This window comes from Tenrec ecaudatus, chromosome 4 (assembly GCF_050624435.1).
Source record: "Tenrec ecaudatus isolate mTenEca1 chromosome 4, mTenEca1.hap1, whole genome shotgun sequence".
Lineage (NCBI taxonomy): Eukaryota > Metazoa > Chordata > Mammalia > Afrosoricida > Tenrecidae > Tenrec > Tenrec ecaudatus.
The window spans coordinates 155,382,057-155,402,083 of record NC_134533.1 but is presented as its reverse complement, the minus strand read 5'-3'; the positions used below and the strand labels follow the sequence as shown (position 1 = coordinate 155,402,083).

General features: G+C 42.0%; 1 protein-coding gene across 2 annotated transcripts in view; it reads left to right on the top strand.

The window, feature by feature from the left end:
- The window catches only part of VEPH1 (ventricular zone expressed PH domain containing 1), a 273,698-nt gene that overhangs the window by 238,140 nt on the left and 15,531 nt on the right, over positions 1-20,027 (top strand). For both annotated transcript variants that reach the window (XM_075548875.1, XM_075548874.1), the window contains one exon: positions 999-1,116. In XM_075548875.1, the coding sequence (XP_075404990.1) occupies positions 999-1,116 (118 nt within the window). The remainder of the gene's footprint in view (positions 1-998; positions 1,117-20,027) is intronic.

The following is a 20,027-nucleotide window of genomic DNA, read 5'->3' as shown; positions in this document are numbered from 1 at the left end:
AGAGTTTTTAAGTCTACCCTGCTTCTCGTCTCTGCCCAAAAATATGGACCTGAGTTGGGATCTGGGCAGCATTTGACCCTTCTTTGTTTAGACGTATTACAAGCAGCACAAAAGAAGGCACGGCCCACCAGCGAAGCAACCCCTAAGTTAGCTCCGTGCATGAAAGGCTAACAAGGGCATGAAGCTCTGTAAGAAAGCAGCCTTTTGAGGGTGTGGTTTGACCACCCCGTAACACAGGATACAGTCATTTACATACTAGAAAAGCCTCCGGAGGGCAGTAGAGCTATTTAATTTGGCTAGCCTCATAGTTTGCTATCCATTTACAGTGTAATGGAGCCTCCCTCCTCTGCTTCCTAAACAGGATGGCATTGGCAGGAGGCCCCAGGACACATAAAACCTGGCTGCCTTCTTGGTGTATTGATTTCTACTCAACCACTTGGAGAGAAAAGAAGTTAATTATGTACTGATAAGTCACTTGAGACAACATTATTTTCCATGAAGACCGAGACACTCATATTATGGAAAAGAATGCAAAATTTGCATATATTTTTAAGATCAAGCATAAGCCTAAAACACTGCTGGAGACAAGGGTTAAGGGATTAAGCTTTCTCCATATTTTCTGTCATCCCCCCGTAAAGCTCAACTGCCAAAAATACTAGTATTTTATGTAAATAATTTAATTTCAAATTTTATGTACAGTAGAAATGAAGAACAAGTTCCCCAGCAACATCCCTTTCAACCATGTTGCCTCTTAGATGCAAGAAAATCCTGGACCACTTCAGGCTCTACTCGTTTTTCCCCAGCCCCAGTACCACGCCCGGATGTGAGATAGTTTTTGAGACCACCCTTCATTTCCAAAGTTTGCCAAGAGGGGTTTTCTCAATACTCTCTTTTGTTCTGAGCCCTGAGAGTGAGCATTGTTCGTTCTGATTCTACCTCCTGTTCTCTAGACTCTGCAGATCCGATCATGTTCTTTGTGCTTTGTGTTCCGGACACAGGATCTGGACCAGGTACAGCTCCATCTGGAAGAAGTGAGGTTCTTTGATGTGTTTGGCTTCAGCGAAGCAGCGGGAGCGTGGCAGTGCTTCATGTGCAACAATCCTGAAAGAGCGACTGGTGAGAGGTCCAATTTGCTTTTTAGAACATGAGCCCCTTGGATTTACAGAAATCCATGGACCCCGCTGCTCTAGCTGCTTTTCCGCTGCTAGAAACACTCTAAAAGGCATACGCAGTTTAAGGTGCTTCGAGCTGAGATTAGTGTTGTTGTTGTTGTTGGGTGCCATCTAGCCAGCTCTGGTCCATAGCAACCCTCTGCACACAGAACAAAACCCTGCTAGGCCCTGCGCCATCTCACAATGCCCGAGCCCATCAATGCAGCCAGTGTTAATCCTTCCAAGTGTCCTTTTGGCAGTCCATGGTACTTTCAATAATCTTCACCAGCACCACAATCCAAACGCATCGATTCTTCTTCGGTCGTCCTTATTCACAGCCCAACTTTCACATGCGTATGAGGCAACTGAAAATACCGTGACTTGGGTCAGGCACACCTTTGTCCTCAGAGTAGCATCCTTGCTCATTCCTACTCTGAAGAGGTTCTGTTTGCACAACTACCTCTTGATCAATGTCCAATGTCCAAATGAGTACAGTTAAGTGCGCTGGCATCCCCATTCTTCTCAAGGTTATCCACAATTTCTTACGATGCGCACAGTCCAATGCCTTTGCATAGTCAATAAGACACGAGTGAGCATCATTCTGATGTTCTCTACTTTAAGGCAAGATTCATCTGACATCAGCAGTGATACCCCTTGTTCTGCATGATCTTCTGAATCTGGTCCGAACTTCTAGCAGTTCCCTGTCAGCGTGCGGCTGCAACCTTTGCTGGATGATCTTAAGCAAACATTTATGTGTATGTGATGTCAATGATATCATTCTATAAGGTGAGCATTCTGTTGGGTCACCTTTCTTTGGAATGGGCACAAATACGGATCTCTTCCAGTCCATTGGCCAGGTAGCTATCTTCCACATTTCCTGATGGATGAGTGAGTGTGTCCAGTGCTTATTCAGCTTTCTGAAACATTTCAATGGGTATCCCATCAATTCCTGGAGTCTTGTTTTTGGCGAATGCATTCAGTCCAGTTTGAACTTTTCCCTTCATCACCATTGGTTCTTTCTCATATGCTGGATTGTATACTAGCTATTTATGCTCTCTTGATGTATATATATATTCCATTTCTCTTGATGTTTTCTTGATGTATATATATATTCCATTTATCTTGATGCTTCCTGTATCATTCAATATTTTGCCTATAGAATCTTTCAAAATTGCAATGAGACTGAGAGTGGTACCCTATCCAAATCACAGTGGTGTAGTGGGTTACATGTTGAGCTGCTTACCACGAGGTTGGAAGTTCAAAGCCACCAGCTGCTCCTCAGGATTAAGATGAGTTTGGTTTGTATTTTTTAGTTAACTATTTAATTAGAAATATAAGAAGGAAATGGTGCATTATATAATCAAATGGGCTTCAAAATGTTCATGGAAAAGTTCCTTTATAATCAAATTCCATTCTTCACAACATTTCTTGAAACCTCTTTATATGTGTCTAATAAGAAAGCAATACTGATCATTTTGCCAGAAGGCATTCTTCATTTCAATCCAAATAGTCCTGAGGAATTGGGGGTGGAGGTGGGGACAAGCATTCTGTTGAGGTGTTTTCCAGATCTCAAGGAAATAAGACCAACACTCAAATATGCCATTTCTTCTCTGTTGCCTACTGCACATTTTTGCATAATGGTTGCACGGTTAAGAACAGATGATTCTCTTTTTTGAAAGCATTTTATTGGGGTCTCATACAACTCTTATCACAATCCATACAAACATTCCTTGGGTCAAGCACATTTGTATGTTTGTTGCCCTCATCATTCTCCAAACATTTTCTTTATACTTGAGCCCTTGGTATCAGTACCTCATTTTTTCCTCTCCCTCACCCACCATCCCTCCCTCACGAACCCTCGATAATTTATAAATGATTATTATTTTGCCATGTTTTACACTGTTCAGTGTCTCCCTTCACCCACTTTTTTGTTGTCCACCACCGGGGGTGTGGAGTTATATGTAGATCATTGTGATCGGTTTCCTGCTTTTCCCCCCACCTTCCCCTTACCCTCCTGGTATTGCTACTCTCATTAGTTGTCCTGAGGGATTTATCTGTCCTGGATTCCCTATGTTTCCAGCTCTTATCTGTATCAGTGTACATCCTCTGGTCTAGCTGGATTTGTAAGGTAGAATTGGGAACATGATAATGGGGAGAGGAAGCATTAAAGAACTAGAGGAAAGTTGTATGTTTCGTCATTGCTACACTGAACTCTGACTGACTCATCTCTTCCCTGTGACCCTTCTGAAAGGGGATGTACAGTTGCCTACAGATTGGCTTTGGGTCTCCATTAACAATGATATGATTTCTTTGTTCTTTGATGCATGATACCTGATCCTATCAATACCTCATAATCACATAGGCTGGTGTGCTTCCTTTGTTGCTTCTCAGCTAGATGGCCACTTGTTTACCTTCAAGCCTTTAAGACCCCAGATGCTATATCTTTTGATAGCCAGGCACCATCAGCTTTCTTCACCACATTTGCTTATACACCCACTTTAGCTTCAGCGATCATGTCAGGAAGGTGAGCATCATGAAATGACAGATTAATAGAACAAAGTGTTCTTGCATTAAGGGAGTACTTGAGTAGAGGTCCAATGTCCATCTGCTACCTTAATACTAGACCTATAAATAGATGCACATAGATCTATTTCTCCATTGTCATATATAAATATATTTACATATGTGCATGCCGGTTTTTAGACCTCTATAAATGCCCTTTGCCTCCCTGTTCTTTCCTCTATTTCCTTTTACTTTCCTCTTGTCCCATTATCATGTTCAGCCTTCCTTTGAGTTTCAGTAATTCCTCTCGGTTACATTGCCCTTGATCATGCCCTCCCTACCAGGCTTCCTACACCCTCTTCACCACCAATTTTGGATCACTTGTTGTTACCTTATCCCTGGGTTTGTTAACCCCCACTTCCTTTCCCCCACCTCCCCATCTTCCACACCCCTCAGGAACCATCGGTCCCCTTGTTTTCTCCTCCAGATTGTTTATCCTGCCTATCTTGTCTAGATAGAACTGCAGAGATAATAATATCCACACACAAAAAAAGACAGAGCAAAACAAAGCAACAAAAGAAAACAAAACAACCACAACAAAAAAACCAAAGACAAAAGGAAAGCCTATAAATAGTTCAAGGTCTGTTTGTTAACCTTTAGGAGTGTTTTCAGGTTGAGTCCATGAGGTGCCACACCCTGGCCCCAAAGTCTATTTTTTATATTCTCTGGGGACTTCATTGATCGATTCCCTTGTTGTTCTGTTGCACACCCTTAGTGCTTCGCTTCAATGTGGTGGGGTCAAATCGGTCACAATTCCCACACTGTGTCTCCAGTGTTGGCCCCAGTAGTGCTGTGGGTCAATGAGCGACATTGTGTCTCATAGTGAGGCCAGCTCTATGGTCTTCTCTCTGCTTTGGCTGCTCTGAGAGGGAATATAATCCTCCGGGATTGATGGGTCAGGATGTGCTCCACTCTCTCTTCCTCTCCCTTCATTTGCTCCTGTGTGCTCCCATCAGACATGTCCCCCTCCCTGGGCTGTAGTTTCAGTGCTGTCCTCTGAAGTGAATTCTTCTGCAGGGAGGGTGGGGCTGTCTACGGAGTTGGGATTGAGACCAGCCCCTCAGACTAGAGCAAATGATTTAAAGAGTAAGGAATTAATTGTTTGAGGAACGACCTCAAGTTGGCTCATCCTTCCCCTCCCTTTCTGTTCCTCAAAGAATTTGGTTTATTGACCTTACCAAAAAATTATCATAAGTGTGAGCAAAAATGAGTCAAGTCCTGTGCCAATCATGTCAAATATTTTATTTCATTTACCGTATATACTTGTGTATAAGCCAAGTTTTTCAGCTGCTAAAAAACGGGGGTTCGGCATATACACGGGGCAGTGGTACCACAGCGAGGTGTAGCATCTCACTGCCCCCCTGAGGTAATGGGACGAGCGCCCATTATCTCGCAGGTGATTGCTGTTTCTCCGATGTTCATTCAAAGCCCCGGGACACTGCAGGGCTTTGAATGTTTGTTTACTCACATCTAACCAATCAGAGCCGTCCTATGACGTGTATCTTTGAATAAGCCTTTTAAAGACCGTGTGCGAGGGATGTGGCATGAATGGATGTCATCTGGTCAAGCCCGACTAACAAAAGGAGGAGATCTCATGAAGCCTGATATAGAGTTAATAGCAAAGTGGGTTCGAGATGCATGGGAAGACATTCCAGAAGACATGGTGCAACGTGCCTTCCAGAAATGTGGTATTAGTAATGCTATGGATGGCAGTGAAGACTGCGCTTTGTATGAAAATGACAGCAGTGATGGTGATGACAGCGATCTCAGTGAGGACAGCATCTGTGATGACCTCACACCAGCTGAAGCTCTGCATTGGGATACGGATGATGATGAGGAATCCAGTTTTGAAGGATTTTAACTCTTGACATTTTAGCTTGGTTGCTGATTGAGCTCAGGGAATAGTACTCTTAAGGTATCATTGTTGATACCTTATTGTTTTTGTTGAACCTATTTTCCACTTACTGTGCTGGTTTACTAATGTTAAATGACTTGTCCTTTTATTTAAAATAAATATTTAAATACATTACCCCACTGATGTCTCAATTTTTCGTAATTTTATTTTCATTGGTTTTGATTATTGAAACTCACCAATAACTTCTACATTTTCCACCCTAGGCTTATACTCGAGCCAATCAGTTTTTCTGGTTTCCCAGGTAATAATTAGGTACCTCAGCTTATACTCAGGTCAGCTTATATTCGAGTACATATGGTAGTTCTTACAACAATCGTAAGAGGTAAATACTAATATCAAAGGTTCCACTGATGAAGAAACAGAGACACAGAGAGATTAAGTAACATCCCAGCATATCACAGGTAGGGGAAGCAGGTGTGACTCCAGCCTGACTCCTGATAAAACACTCTCTGCCTGAGTCCAGTTCAATTCTTGGCCACCCCATGTGCCATTGAGTAAAACTGATCATGGGGGGTTCTTGCCTATAATCTTGATACGCGCAAATCTCCAGGCTTTTCTTGGACAGTTAAAGGGTGAGTTGGGACAGTCAACCTTGATGAAAGGTTAATTAATACTTGAGCACAAATCATTCAGCTCACACAGAGACCTCGCATAGATGACCAGTGGAAATAGGCAGGAATTTAGCCTATGTTCAAAATTGTTCTGTCCTTGGAAACAAAATCTTTCTTCACAAAGATTCCCTCTGAGCAAACACAGGGCTCTAAAAGCTGGCACTTCCCAGGAACAACTGTGTAGCCCCAGGGGGCACTGCCAACACACTGGAGCACAGGAGTCCCTTTGTCGATGAGCCACCTTGAGAAAGCCATTCATTATACCACCTGGACCCATGCCTTTAATCGTGGAGTTGTGCACATCTTCAAGATGGTCTATTGTGGCAAGTTTATCCTCTTGGTAACTGCCAAGATGCTGAGGCTGTATTGAAAACATGTGCTTATTTGGCCAGATGGAAATGTGGTGGGCTCTTGGAAAGGCACCAATTAAAATGTATTACCCTATGGAAAAGACAACGGTATGTACGGGAGAGGCTGGCAGTGCAGGATGCCAGCCTTTGTCAGGCACAGCCTGTTTGCTGATTACAGAGCCTGGATTGGGCTGATGCCAGAGTGAATACCCCGTGTTTTTAAAAGTTAATTTCAACAAATAAGCAATTGGGGAATTGATTGTCTTTATTACAAAACTTTCTCATTAGACCTTCTTTCACCTAGAAAAATGACAGAGCATTAGAGAACCTTAATTTGAAAGCCTGGCAAAATAAGGTGCCTTTCTTAGGTGCCTCTGAGAACTCCTTATGGGTTTCCACTCCAAGTAAGCGGAGTGCTTAGTTCGATAAAGATTTCTTAGTACCTGGCTGAGAGAGGCCCCAGAGAAGGGGCTGAAAGTGAAAGCACAAAGTGCTCCTTTAGTATGTGTTTTCTCAAATCCACTGCCCTGCACTTGAAAAGAACATTCGCTCTTTCTTATTTGTGTTCCTCGCAGTTAAATATAGGCTGAGAACATACAGCAATACAAATTCAAGCAAGGCCAAATATTTTATAGCTGAGCATATTGAATCAGAATGTTTGGCCCAGAAAGCTTCAGTTTGTTTAGATTTCTTTGCTCGTTTCCCTTTGCTACATGAAAGGGAATTTGAAGCAGAGAGAACTCCTACGTTAAACTGTTATTTTCACTAAAAACCCTTGGCCCCCTGAAAGTTTATACAGGTTGTTGATCTCATCTTTACTTTCATATAAGCATATAAATCATATAGTTAATCAAAGTGAAAGGCCTAACAAGACACTTCTGCCAAATATGCTATGCATGGAGATGATATTTGTGCTTGTGTTCCACTTAAAGGCTAAGTTTAAGGATGATCAAGACCTAGAAACAAATATGCTCTTATGGGTCATACACAGCTCATGTGGGGACTTACATCCCATTTTTCATCCACGCAACATCTGTTACATGTGGTGGAGTGTCTAACACCTGAGCCCTGTGGAAGAAAGATGAATAAAGTGTAGGGGTCTGCTATGAGGGGCCCCACAACCCACTTAGGACCAGGAAACATAGGTGGAGAACTTGGACCGCCTACCATGGACATTTTTAGCATGTAATAAATACTTGTTATGTGAGTGCATGAAAGGGTAATATTTAGAAATGACAAAGCCAAGCATGCCTTGACTATTTTTTAAATGGTATTTCCAAGATTGTAATTAAGTTTTAACTCCACCCGATGCATCCCTGTACCTACCCTGTGCATTTGGACCCTGTGTTAAATGAACACGGGTCCTTGTTTTCTTCTTGAGAGAAATCAGCCTATGTCAAGCGCAGGCTGCACATTTCTGCTGTGTTAGCACCTGCCTATCCACGGCATGAGTTTTCTTGCTGTTGCAGGCTCTATCGAAGTCCCTGTGGAGCGCAGGGGAGGCAGAACACAAAGGAGGAGGGTCAGAATACAGTTCAAAAAGCTGATCTGCACCCTGAGACCTGAAGAACTAGTTGGTGCCTGACTACTAAATGCTCTGACTGGGACCACACTAGAAGGACCTGGATAGAATGCGAGCAAACTGTAGAATTCAACATCATTAAAAAGACCGGGCTTACATGTCTGCTGGAGACTGGTAGAACCACCCTTCAAGGGTGGAGTTAGCTCACCCAGTTATGGCTGTCATCAGTCAGTGCCCTCTCATTGTAAGCCTTTGTGCCACACAATGAAACACTGCCCACCACACATCGTGCCACCCTCGCATGCTCCCTCCGTGTGATTGAGCCCATTGTTGCAGTCTCTGTCAGTGCATCTTGTGGAGGTCTTTCTCTTTCTGCTGGCCCTCTGCTTTACCAAGCACGGACGGAATGGCTCCTCTTAATAACATGTCCAAAGGATGTGGGACAAAAGGCTTGCCAAAATCGGATTTCTAGAAGATTCTGGCTACACTGCTTCCAACACAGATTGCTTCATTTTCCTGTTAGCCTGTGATATAGTTATTATATATCACTAACACAATAATTCCAGTCCAATCATCCTTCTTCAGCCTTCCTTATTCATGGTCCAGCTTTCTTTCTTTTTTAAAAATTATCTTATTGGGGGCTCATACAACTCTTATCACAATCCAAACACATCCATTGTATGTCAAGCACATTTGTATATTTGTTGCCATCATCATTCTCAAAACATTTGCTTTCTACTTGAGCCCTTGATATCAGCTCCTCATTTTCCCCTCCCTCCCACTTCCCCCTCCCTCATGAACCCTTGATAATTTATAAGTTATTATTATTTTGTCCTGTCTGACGTATCCCTTCACCCACTTTTCTGTTGTCCATGCCCCAGGGAGGAGGTTATATGCAGATTCTTGGAATAGTTTCCTCCTTCCTACTCCACCTTCCCTCTGCCCTCTCAGGATCACCACTCTCACCACTGGTCCTGAAGGGATTATCTGTCCTGGACTCCCTGTGTTTCCATTTCTTATCTGTGCCAGTGTACTTCCTCTTGTCTAGCTGGATTTGTAAGGTACAATTGGGATCATGATAGTGGGCAGGGGAAGCATTTAAGAACTAAAGAAAAGTTGTATGTTTCATTGTTGCTACCCTGCACCCTGACTAGCTCGTCTCCTCCCTGCAACCCTTCTGTGAGGGAGTGTCCAGTTGCCTACAGATGGCCTTTGGGGCCCCAATCTGCACTTCCCCTCATTCACAATGATATGATCATGGTCCAGCTTTCAATGTATATGAGGTGATTGAAAATACCATGGCTTAACTCAGGTGCGCATTCATTTCAAAGTGGCATCTTTGAACAACAGACAGGCCTATAAGGTGAACAGTAACACCAAGTGGAGCCTTTCCCACAGACCAATGAATTGAGAAAGAGCAAGGGGGTGGCATTGGCCCAGGGACACAGCCCAGCAGGCAGGAAGGTACAAAGACAAACGAACGAGAAGCAGAAACACTGACGGGAACTAGGAAGAGTGCTGTTACACTCGAAGGGTTGCCATCAATGACAGTGTAGGAATGATTTAATAAAAAACTATTTGCTCTGTAAATTTACATTCAAATCATAGTATAAAGTAAAGGAGAAAATGTTGATGGAACAGGATTTTTTGAATATTTCCTTTAAAAGGGATTGATGAGTAACACAATGATTGTTTTCTGTAGTCAGCATTTTCTATTATAAGTTTTCAAAATGATGGGTTGCATCTTATAAATGAAGAACAGAACATGAGATGAGGAGCTGATACCAAGGGCTCAAGTAGAAAGAAAATGTTTTGAAAACAATGACGGAAACATATGTGCAAATGTGCTTGAGGCAATGGATGGATGGATTGTGAGAAGAGTTGTTTGAGCCCCCAATAAAATAATTTAAGAAAACATGAGTTGATTAGAAAATGTCAATTAGACACAAAGATGCCACCAGTGGCTATTGAGATGACTCTATGTGGGTCCAAGTGGAGCTATGCTTCACAGAGTTTTCAAGGGCTCGTGTCTTATGGGGTTGTGTAGTTCTGTTTTCTTCAGAAGTAAACCTCTATGTCTATCGTCTGTAGTGGACTTGAACCTCGAACCTTTAAGCATCATCATCTCCATCATGAGGTCCACGCTTCAGAAACTGATAACAAATTATCTAAATTACATGCCCTTCTTAGATAAATGCCCTTCTTCAGGAAAAACTCATCACTATTTCCCTACCAATCCCCCAGCATCACATAGAAATCCACAACAGTTTAGTATCAAGTGACAAATAAAATGTTTTTGTCCATTTGGGTACAGATGAAGATAAATGCTACAATCACTACAAAAGAGGTCCTGAAGTGACTACAGTCACTACTGTTCATCAGGCTACGTGTTAAGTTTCACGGGCATTTTCTTATAGAACCTACACATTCTACACATTTTTTTCTTACGGAGCCTATATATGACAAAACTGAGACCCAAAACATTAAGTGGTTTGTCCAAGGTCACACAGCTGCCACCAAGGGGAAAAGAGCATTTTAATCCAAACAGGTTGATTTCAGAGTGTCAACCTCTAGAGCAAATCCAAGTTGAGTAGCCTGAATACTGGAAACTCCAAAGACAATTATTCCATCATATTAGAAATATACTGGAAAGACGAAGGCAAGTGACTCCTCACTGAATTATGCTACTGACAGAAGTACAGGGGGTTCGATATGATCATGTGTGGGAAATGATGGGATTCGGGAAATGAACAGAGGCCATTTCCAATCTCTCCAACTGCTGACTCAGTTCCCATTATCTTTTTTTGTTAAGTGCAGAGTAGAAAATTAGAAAATCATTGAAATAACTCAAGAATCCTCAGAGACATGCTCAGCGGTATTTACTGCAGATTCTTTTATGCCACAAGAATGAGGGAACAAAGATTGAGCAAGGAGATTTAACAGAACAGAACTTACTTCTGGAAAACTAAGCAAATCCCCCTTTGACAGTTGCCCTGGTGTCTTGGAACGGCGTGGGGCATGTTAACGGTAAGGCTTAGTCATCTGGCCTCTCTTGGAATGTATCTGGCTTTCTATTGAGTCACATTTTTTTAATTGAAGAAGGATGAACTAGGTCGTGACTTTCACTCTTATTTCTGGAGACACGGGAATGCCTCTCTGCTCACACCCTAACAGAAAGCGGCTGAGCGGCCGGCCCAGTTCTGGCCCTTGGGTCTTTCTCTGGAAATCTGAGTAGCTTTCACGTGGTTACTCTCTTTGTTCCTAGGTATGTAGCATTTGAATGTGATTATCAGTCAGTTAGTAGACTTCTTTCGGTCAACAAGAAAATAGGAGAAAATGTTCTCAAACAGGCTTCTATAATGGATTTCTCTTTTGACCTTGATTTCCAATATCTGTGTTTTAAGAGCAAAGTTCTCATTATAGCACGTGAGCCATCATGGTGGTTTCAGCGTGACAGCAGGAAAGTCCTCGGTAAAAACACTTCCCTCAGCCGATCAGAAGGGCTGGGAGCAGTCAAGGAGACATCTTTTGTTGGGTGCCCTTGGAGCAGATGGATAACTTTCCACTTTAGATTACACTGTGAAAAGGGCTCAAATGATCTCTGAGGACCAGCCCATCCCAGCCTCAGGAGCTTAATCAATATGAGCTGTTTTCATTTAATCACTGCGTCAATACTCACACAGCCCAAAAGGAAACGAATGACTGGCTTGCTCATTATAGTGGCTTCCTTTCCACTACATGTTCTAGAATATTGTCTTATATGATAAATTGTTGTTAGACTCCCCAAAACAATATAATGCTCACTACAGAACACCTCCACAGGTATGGCTGCAAATCATAGGAACCTTTATTAAATATCCGAATGCGCAGCCTCTGTTTCTCAGCAAAGCCTCCATCGGGGTCTATGCGTTTCTGAAGGCATTCTTTCCATCCTGCTAAGCCTTCTCCCAAAGAAGCCGGTAATCTTTCCCCTATAGTGCTTAAAAGGACAGGTGTGGCACCCTCTGGGGACTCAAGCCATGTTCCTTTGAGTTTGGTCTCATAGAGAAGTCTTAAGAGGCAGACCAGAGCCATAGAATGTTTGCGATAACGTTCCCAAGGGAATCTGCAACATACAGGCCTTGATTCCCATGAAAGATGAGCAATTGGGTTATCATGATCGAAGCCTGTCCCTGCTGCAATATTCTTACCATTTCTCAAACCAGGGCAGGTGTCTGTTTGCTTAAAACTTGTTCTGACATTCCCTTACAGAAGGAGACAAGCCAGTTGGGGTACAGTGTAACAACAACATTGGATCTCTTTCTTATTTTCATTTTATTTTATTGGGGGTTCTTACAGCTCTTATCACAATCCATACATATATCCATTTTGTCAAACATATCTTTACATATGTTGTCATCATCTTTTTCAAAACATTTTCTTTCTACTTGAGCCCCTGGCATCAGTTCCTTATTCTTGCCTCCCTCCCCCATTCCCCTTGATAATTTATAAAAAAAATTTTTCATGTTTTACACCAAATGATCTCTCATTTCACCCTCTTTTCTGCTGTCTGTCCCCCTGGAATGGGGGTCATACTTGAATCATTGTGATCGATTCCCCCTTACTCACCCACCCCCCCCACCCGTACTCTCCTAGTATTGATAAGGCGCCCTAATGAAATTAAAACAGTGTATTACTGAGAGAACTTGTCCACATAATCCTCTGATCCCAGAGACAAGTTTGAGAGCATTTTATTTGAATAAACCCATGTATGAAAATAGCAAAATTCAAAGAAGTAAAATATTAAATGTAATACATAAAGATCGGTATTTTGGGCACAAGTAAGATGAAATAGACTAGTATTGGCCCTTTGCATCCAATAATCATATGGTTTACTATTCTAGGATAACATTTAAATATCTATTATGAAGTACAATGTTATATGTGATAGATAATATTTGTACACCTATAAGGAAGACCAATTAAAACAAGACTTCATTGAAAATTCCCTTTCTGTAAGATAAATGGTCACTATTTACACGTGATGAAATCTACAGAAATCAAATTGACTACATCTGTGGGAAAAGATGCTAGAGAAACTCAATGTCACCTGTCAAAACCGGATTAAGGACCAATTTCAGAACAGACCATCCATTGCTCATATAAAATTTCAGCTGAAATTGAAGCTGAAGAAAATTCAAAGAAGTCAACAAGAGCCAAAACACACCCTTAAGTATCACCCACCTGAATTTAGAAACAATCTCAAAAGCAGGCTTGAGACTGATGAATGAAGACCAGAGGAATTACAGAAAGACATCAAGAGCATCACATGCATGGCCCTGTTCAATACTTGCCCTCATGGAGAGATCAATTAAAAACATGGATGCTATAAAAAGTGTGGGGGGGGGGGAAGCAGATGGTGACCAGCTGACAGAAAGAATAGCATTTGGGGTCTTAAAGACTTGTCTTAAAACAAGCAGCCATCTCAATGAGCACTCAGCTAAGTCTACACAGAAGAAGCACACTAGCCTATCTGATCCAAGGATTGTAAAACATAAAATTCAAATCTCGAGGAAAGAAAAGCATTAGATAGTAGATTCTGGACACCCAGCTTGCAGAAAGCTGTAGCTGACAGTGAAGGCGTAAAACCCACTAACGGGAACCCCCAAGGGATTGAGCTTCTGGTGAATCCTCAAACAATGGGGAGGGATGAGAAGGCCTCGCCATGAGAAAGGCCCTTGGGTCGCTGTAGATGTCCCTAGGCTACAATGGAGCATCTTGCCACTTGAGCTCCCTTTTGATCCAATGTATACACATTCTAGCTTTTCATGTTTTTCTGTTGTTTTTTTCCAAGTAGAGGTTTTTCTCTGTTTTATTCTGCCATTGTTGTTTGCTTTGTTTAGATTGTTTATGTTTTTCTGTATATGAAATCCAGGAGAGGTAAACATAGAGAGACAACAACTAGGTTAATAGTTTCTAGGGGCATGGTGGGGAAATGGAGAGCTAACAACTATGGGGACAAAGAAGAATAAATGTCCTAAAATTGATTGTGGTGGTGATTAAACAATCCATTTGACTATGAATGAACTGTTGAAATGTGTGCAATGGAACTATATGTCAATAAAAGGGTTAAATAATAAATAAATAATAAAACCGTAAACTCCTTGAAAAGTAGGGGGAGGGATATCATTGATGAAGAAAGCAAAAGGCCATTAAAGTGTCACCAAAAAAAGAAAAGACCAAAGTGGCTGTCAGAAGAAAATGTGAAGCTTGCTTCTGAACAGATACTAACTAAAGCAATTAGAAGAACTGGTGAAATAAAAGAGCTTACAGGGCTGTGAGTTACTGGCTCTTCTAGCCATAGTCTCTGTAACTCCCACCAAAAGACTTTTTTCTGATTGGTCTGCGTAAGAGAAGATGGAGAAAGATGTTGATAGGATTTACTATGAGTGCTTGGTAATAAGATTCATTGTGACTATCATCTTGCTGTATATACAATGAACTATTTAGGAAGTGGGGTGGGGTGTCACATTACCAACAAGACCCAGGAGTAGAGCATGTCCTTTGGACCCCAAGATCCCTGAACAGTGAACTGCCTTGACCGGGGTACAGCTTTTGGTGAATTTTGGTGTTGGTAAAAAATATTGACTGTATCATGAACTGCCAGAAGCACAAACAAATCTATCTGTTAAGAAGTGTGGCCAGAGTTCTCCTTAGAAGTAAGGATGAGAGGTTCCTTTTCTTATGCTTTGAACATATTGTCAGAAGAGACCAGATCCTGGAACAAGACACCATGCTTGGTAAAGTCGTAGTAGTACTTATAGTTAGGGGTCATCGAGTCAGCTTTGTCTCATAGTGACCCTATGAACAACAGAGTGAAACACTGCCTGCTACTTCACAATTGTTCTCATGCCCATTGTTGTAGCCACTGCGTCCATCCATCTTGTTGAGACCCTTCCTATATTTCCATGTCCCTCTATTTTATCAAGCGTGGTAAAGACATAGTCATTATGAATCAGAGAGCGTACAATAACACATACCAACAATAGCATGCACAAACTGGAATCCTGGCAGCAACACTTTGTGACGTGCCCTCCTCTATACGATTACCAAAAATGCCGTATAGTTGGTTCCAGGTCAAGGCGCCTCTGTGTGGTACAATATCAAACGCTCCATGATGCTTCTTGGCTGTAATCTTTACAGAAGCATCGTTTCCTTTTGCAGTGCCACTGGGCTGGAACTGCTATTTTTCTATTCATCGTCAAGCGCAAACCGCTTCGGCCATTCAAGAACCTTTTGTGACGGCTAAATTTGTGTTGGCAATACAAAATTGATCCCAGCTTGTGATTCCAAAGATGTCTTTGAATTGATTAAGGGAAAAACATGTACTTATCAACCCAGATCATTTATTATCCTGAGAGCCTCTTCCTTTTCTCCCGCTCATCTTTTTGTACTATCTTTGCTGGCGTGGGCATTCCTCTCCCTGTCCTGGAACACAATAGATTCCTCCACTTTTTGACTGTCATCATTTTTGACTGTCATCTCCAGATTTCCATGTTGTAAACATTTGCCCTACCAACTTCCCCACTTGACAGAGAGGAAGAAGCATAGATTGTTGGTTTTGAATGCACTCGTAGTGTGTGGTAGAGGGCAGTAGTTTAATAAGGGTTTGGAAAATAAATGGATGATGGCATATGTGTGACACGTGTCAATGTCACTTTGAAAGACGTACTTGAAAATCTGACTCATAAAAGAAAGCCAGTTGCCATCAAGTAAATTGTGAGTCCTGGGACTCCCTTGTGCTAGCAGCGTGCGCCAGGACTTTTCCTTGGCTGTAATCTTTGTGGAAGCATATCGCCAGAGCATTCTGTGGTGCCAACCTGTATGTGAGTCATCAACCACAAACCATTTGTCTTACTGACAGACCTTTAACAATTATTCTTTTTTTTTTAATCTAGCTGAACTGAAACCATGAAATAACTTTTTGTTCTTACAAAATAAGCTTTTATAAGAAGGAAACATCCCCATGTACATGGTTTCCACACCTGGTAGAAATCCAACTTTAATATTACTCTAAAACTTTTCAGCACACAGAGAGCCCACAGGAAAGTCACTCATATCTGACGAGCCCTGATAGGAAGCAAGCTTCGATCGGGAACCTCAGAGGTTAATATGCATTCTCATCTCACATTATATTTCTAATCCTCGACCTTTCTGTACTGGATCAAGAATTTTTCTTGATACAGAGTTAAAAAGTGTCTGATATACTCTATGCTTTCAGAAAAGTTTTAACCATTCTGTGGTTATCCACAAGCATGCCACTATAAATGGAACTGTCTCCTTTCCCCTATGAAACAAGTTAAATCGAACCAATGCATGAAGGAGGAGAAATATTCTTTAGCAAGGCACACTGAAGTGAGAAAATCAATCTCTTATCAATATTGTCAGAGGACTGAAAGATGATGATGATGTAGAAAATGTTCATGTGGTTTTAAGAATACTTAATAGCTAGTTTCACTCCAGTCAGCATTCAGAAACGGTGGTCAAGAAACCAGACCTACTGCGTTGAACCAATCGGCTGCACAAGATCTCCTTAACGTGCTGAACAGCAAAGATGTCGCTCTGGGGAGTACCTGATCCAAGCCATCATGTTGTCCTTCTTTCTTTTTTGAAGTTTCATTGGCATGTAATTCACATATCATGCAATTCAATAGTTCAGTCACACTAAGAAGAGTTGTACAGTCATCACCACAGTCCGTTTTAGAACATCTTCTTTCTTGTACACGTTGTTATTGGCTCCTGATTTCCCCTCTTCCTCCCTGGCCATGCACCTAAAAGACCATCAACCCAATTACCAGCTCAATAGATTTACCTACCCTGGATTCCATATACAGAAAAATATGCACACAAAAAACCTAACAACAATAGCAAGTTAAACGGAAAAAAACTCAATAAAAAAGAAAGCAGAAGATATTAAAAAGTAGAACAAATTTTAAATGGCTCAAAAGCAACATCAAATGATGAGGTGTTAAAATTTTAATACTGCACCTGTAATAATCCACTTTCCAATGCATGCTGCATGATAGCAAGGCAATTCGCATCTCTGATCTCATTGGTCAGAAGGACTTAGTGTGGAAACCCCACAACATGAACTGGGCTTGACCTCAAACTCCCCTGAAGCCCTTGAACTTAAGACTGAAACCCCCTAGTGTGAGAAGAAACTGCTAGCCCAAGTGACTAGAACTAGCCCAAGTGTATAGAACTGCTAGCCCAAGTGTATAGAACTGATAGATGTTGCACTTTGGTTCAGAGCTCTTGCCTTTGAGGTGACTAATGAATAGTGGCCTGCAACTACCATATATATGTTTGAATGCCCTCATGGTTTCATTATAACAGATATTAATTAGTCTGGTAGCTGAGATTCTGCCTTTGTGAGTGAATATTACTGAAAGGTTTGCCCTATCACCCTCTTTGCTTGTTTAAATAGTATCCAGTCGCTTAAGTGTTTCATCTGTACATGTCAACCATTCATGTGTTGTGGTCTATACCTGGTCTATATTTCTCTTTCTCAACAGTGTTTACAATTCTATGCTATTGGCTAAATTGATACATTATCAATAGAATTTCCTTATGCCCCAGAGGAATGATGATAATGTTCTCTAAGCAGTTATATTTTCAATTACCTCATATGCATGTGAAATCTAGACAATGAATAAGGAAGACTAAGGAAGAAATGAAGCAGTTGAACTATGGTGTTGATGAAAAATATTGAAAGTCGCATGAACTAACAGAAGAGCAAGCAAACCTGTTTGGAAGAAGTACAGTCAGAATGCTCCTTAGAAGTGAGACTGGTGAGATTTCATCTCACATGTTATCAGGATAGACAATTTCAGGGGGGGGGGGCGCATAATACTTGGTAAATAAAAAGAAGGTCAATGAAAAAGAGTAAGACCCTTGATGAGATGAATTAACACAGTAGCTGTAACAATGCACTATAACATAGTAAAGAAAGTGAGGACTGGGCAATATTCTGGGGTACATTGGGTTGCTGAATGGAACCAAACACTGGGAGGTTGTAAGGCCCAACAGCAGGCTGGCTTCATGGCCCGTGATGGGAAAGGCCAAGGGACTATGTGACTATGTGACTGAATGGCAAAGGACTAGGTTCTTAAGAGCTGGCTGAGAAGAGGTGCTGTTGTGGACCAGTGACGGTGTCCTTACTGCCGAGTGACCCTAACTTGTAATAACCTTTTAACTTGCCTAATTAATCCCTGAATTGTGAGTATCATCTGAGTTCTGTGGGGCCACTGCAATGGATTATCGAAGCCAGCCGAAATGTAGTGTGATGGGAGGATGTTCTGTGCCTCTGGCCCCAGCCCCCACCATCTCAGACAGAGATCTTGAATGGGCTACAACTGGTGGCTCTTCTTCCTTGAAGGTCTTGGGATTTCTCTCTTTCATCCTGCTTCTGAGCTTGGTATCAGAATAGGGCAAATGAGGATGGAGAGTAGAGGCATGTCTGAGCTCTGCTTGTGGAACTACCTGGTAAGGAGTGAAATCCTCCATCTCTATTACAGTGAGGGGAGGTCAGATACGATCACCTCACCATTTCCACACGGGCCTCACATAGCTTGGCCTCTCCTTTCCCTTCAGTTACTGCTGTATATCTCACTTCCCCTTTCAAGCCATGTGTGTGGCCTTTGTATTTGCTCCGTTTCCTTGTCCTGCGCATGACTCAAACCCTTCTAATCTGGCTACCACCCTCGCCCATTCTCTTGATGGGCATTAGAATCTGTAAGTCACCATATACTGGATGCTTTTCATTGCTCATATTACTTACCTCTTGGCAGCACTCAATATTGTGGACCCACTCCTCCTTTTAAAGCTTTCTCTTCTTTAGCTTTGGTGACAATCCACCTCTGGTCTTTGTCTACTCTGAATACTCCGCCTTCCCAGAGTCCTCTTCTTTTCCCAAATATTCAATATTAGAGAACCTTTCTTTTCATTGCCCCTCCACCACCAATCTTTTTCTTCTTCTACAACTTAAGTAACCACATCCATGAGACATCTCCCACATGTATATCTAGAGTTCAGGTCTCTCCTCTGAATTCTAAACTTACATCTTCCACCACCGACTTGGATATCTCAAAGGTTCTTCAAACTCAGTTCATTTTCATAAAAACTCGTGATTGGCCCTCTTTTGTTCCACCCAAACACCTGATCTTCTTCCAGGGTCCCCCATCTCTATAAAGACAGCAGTACTTAGTCTATCATTCCTACCTCCTTTTTACTTTCTGCCCTTCCTCCAAAATAAAGCAATCGCCACCAGACATCTAGAGCGCACAGGCTACAATGAAATACAGAAAGCTTGGGGCAACAAACTCCCAACAAGTAGCCAAGTTGTGGATTAGAAATACATTCCAATTTTTCCCAATTGGATATATAATGAATGCTTCTGTTTGCCCCCAGTTTGCCCCACCTCTCCCTGCTCAGATCCATGGTTGCATCAATAGTTTTCCATGACATTTGACCATTGGAAACACCAGCTGGATATCAGAGGAAGGGAGCCAAGCAAGCTTTGGTTATTTATTCTCCAGTTCCCTCGCTGCTTGGTCACAGTACCCAAATCACAGCTCCACTGTCTCTGGGTGCTAACTGATCTATGATGGAATCTCTCTGGAGCTCTTTTCCACGTCAGACAGAGGGTGCTAGAGCTTCCCATTATTACTGATGCTCGTCCTGTGGCTGTTATTAGCCTCCTGCACCATCCCCTCAAATGGTTTGGGATCAGGCCAATGTGACCCATCAGGTTTTTCCAACTGATTTTCAGATGTAGGTGACCAGGCCTTTCTTCCTAGTCCATCTTGGTCTGGAAGCTCTGCTAAAACCTATTTTTCATTATAGCACAAGTCTCTACTGACAGATGTGGCAGCTAAG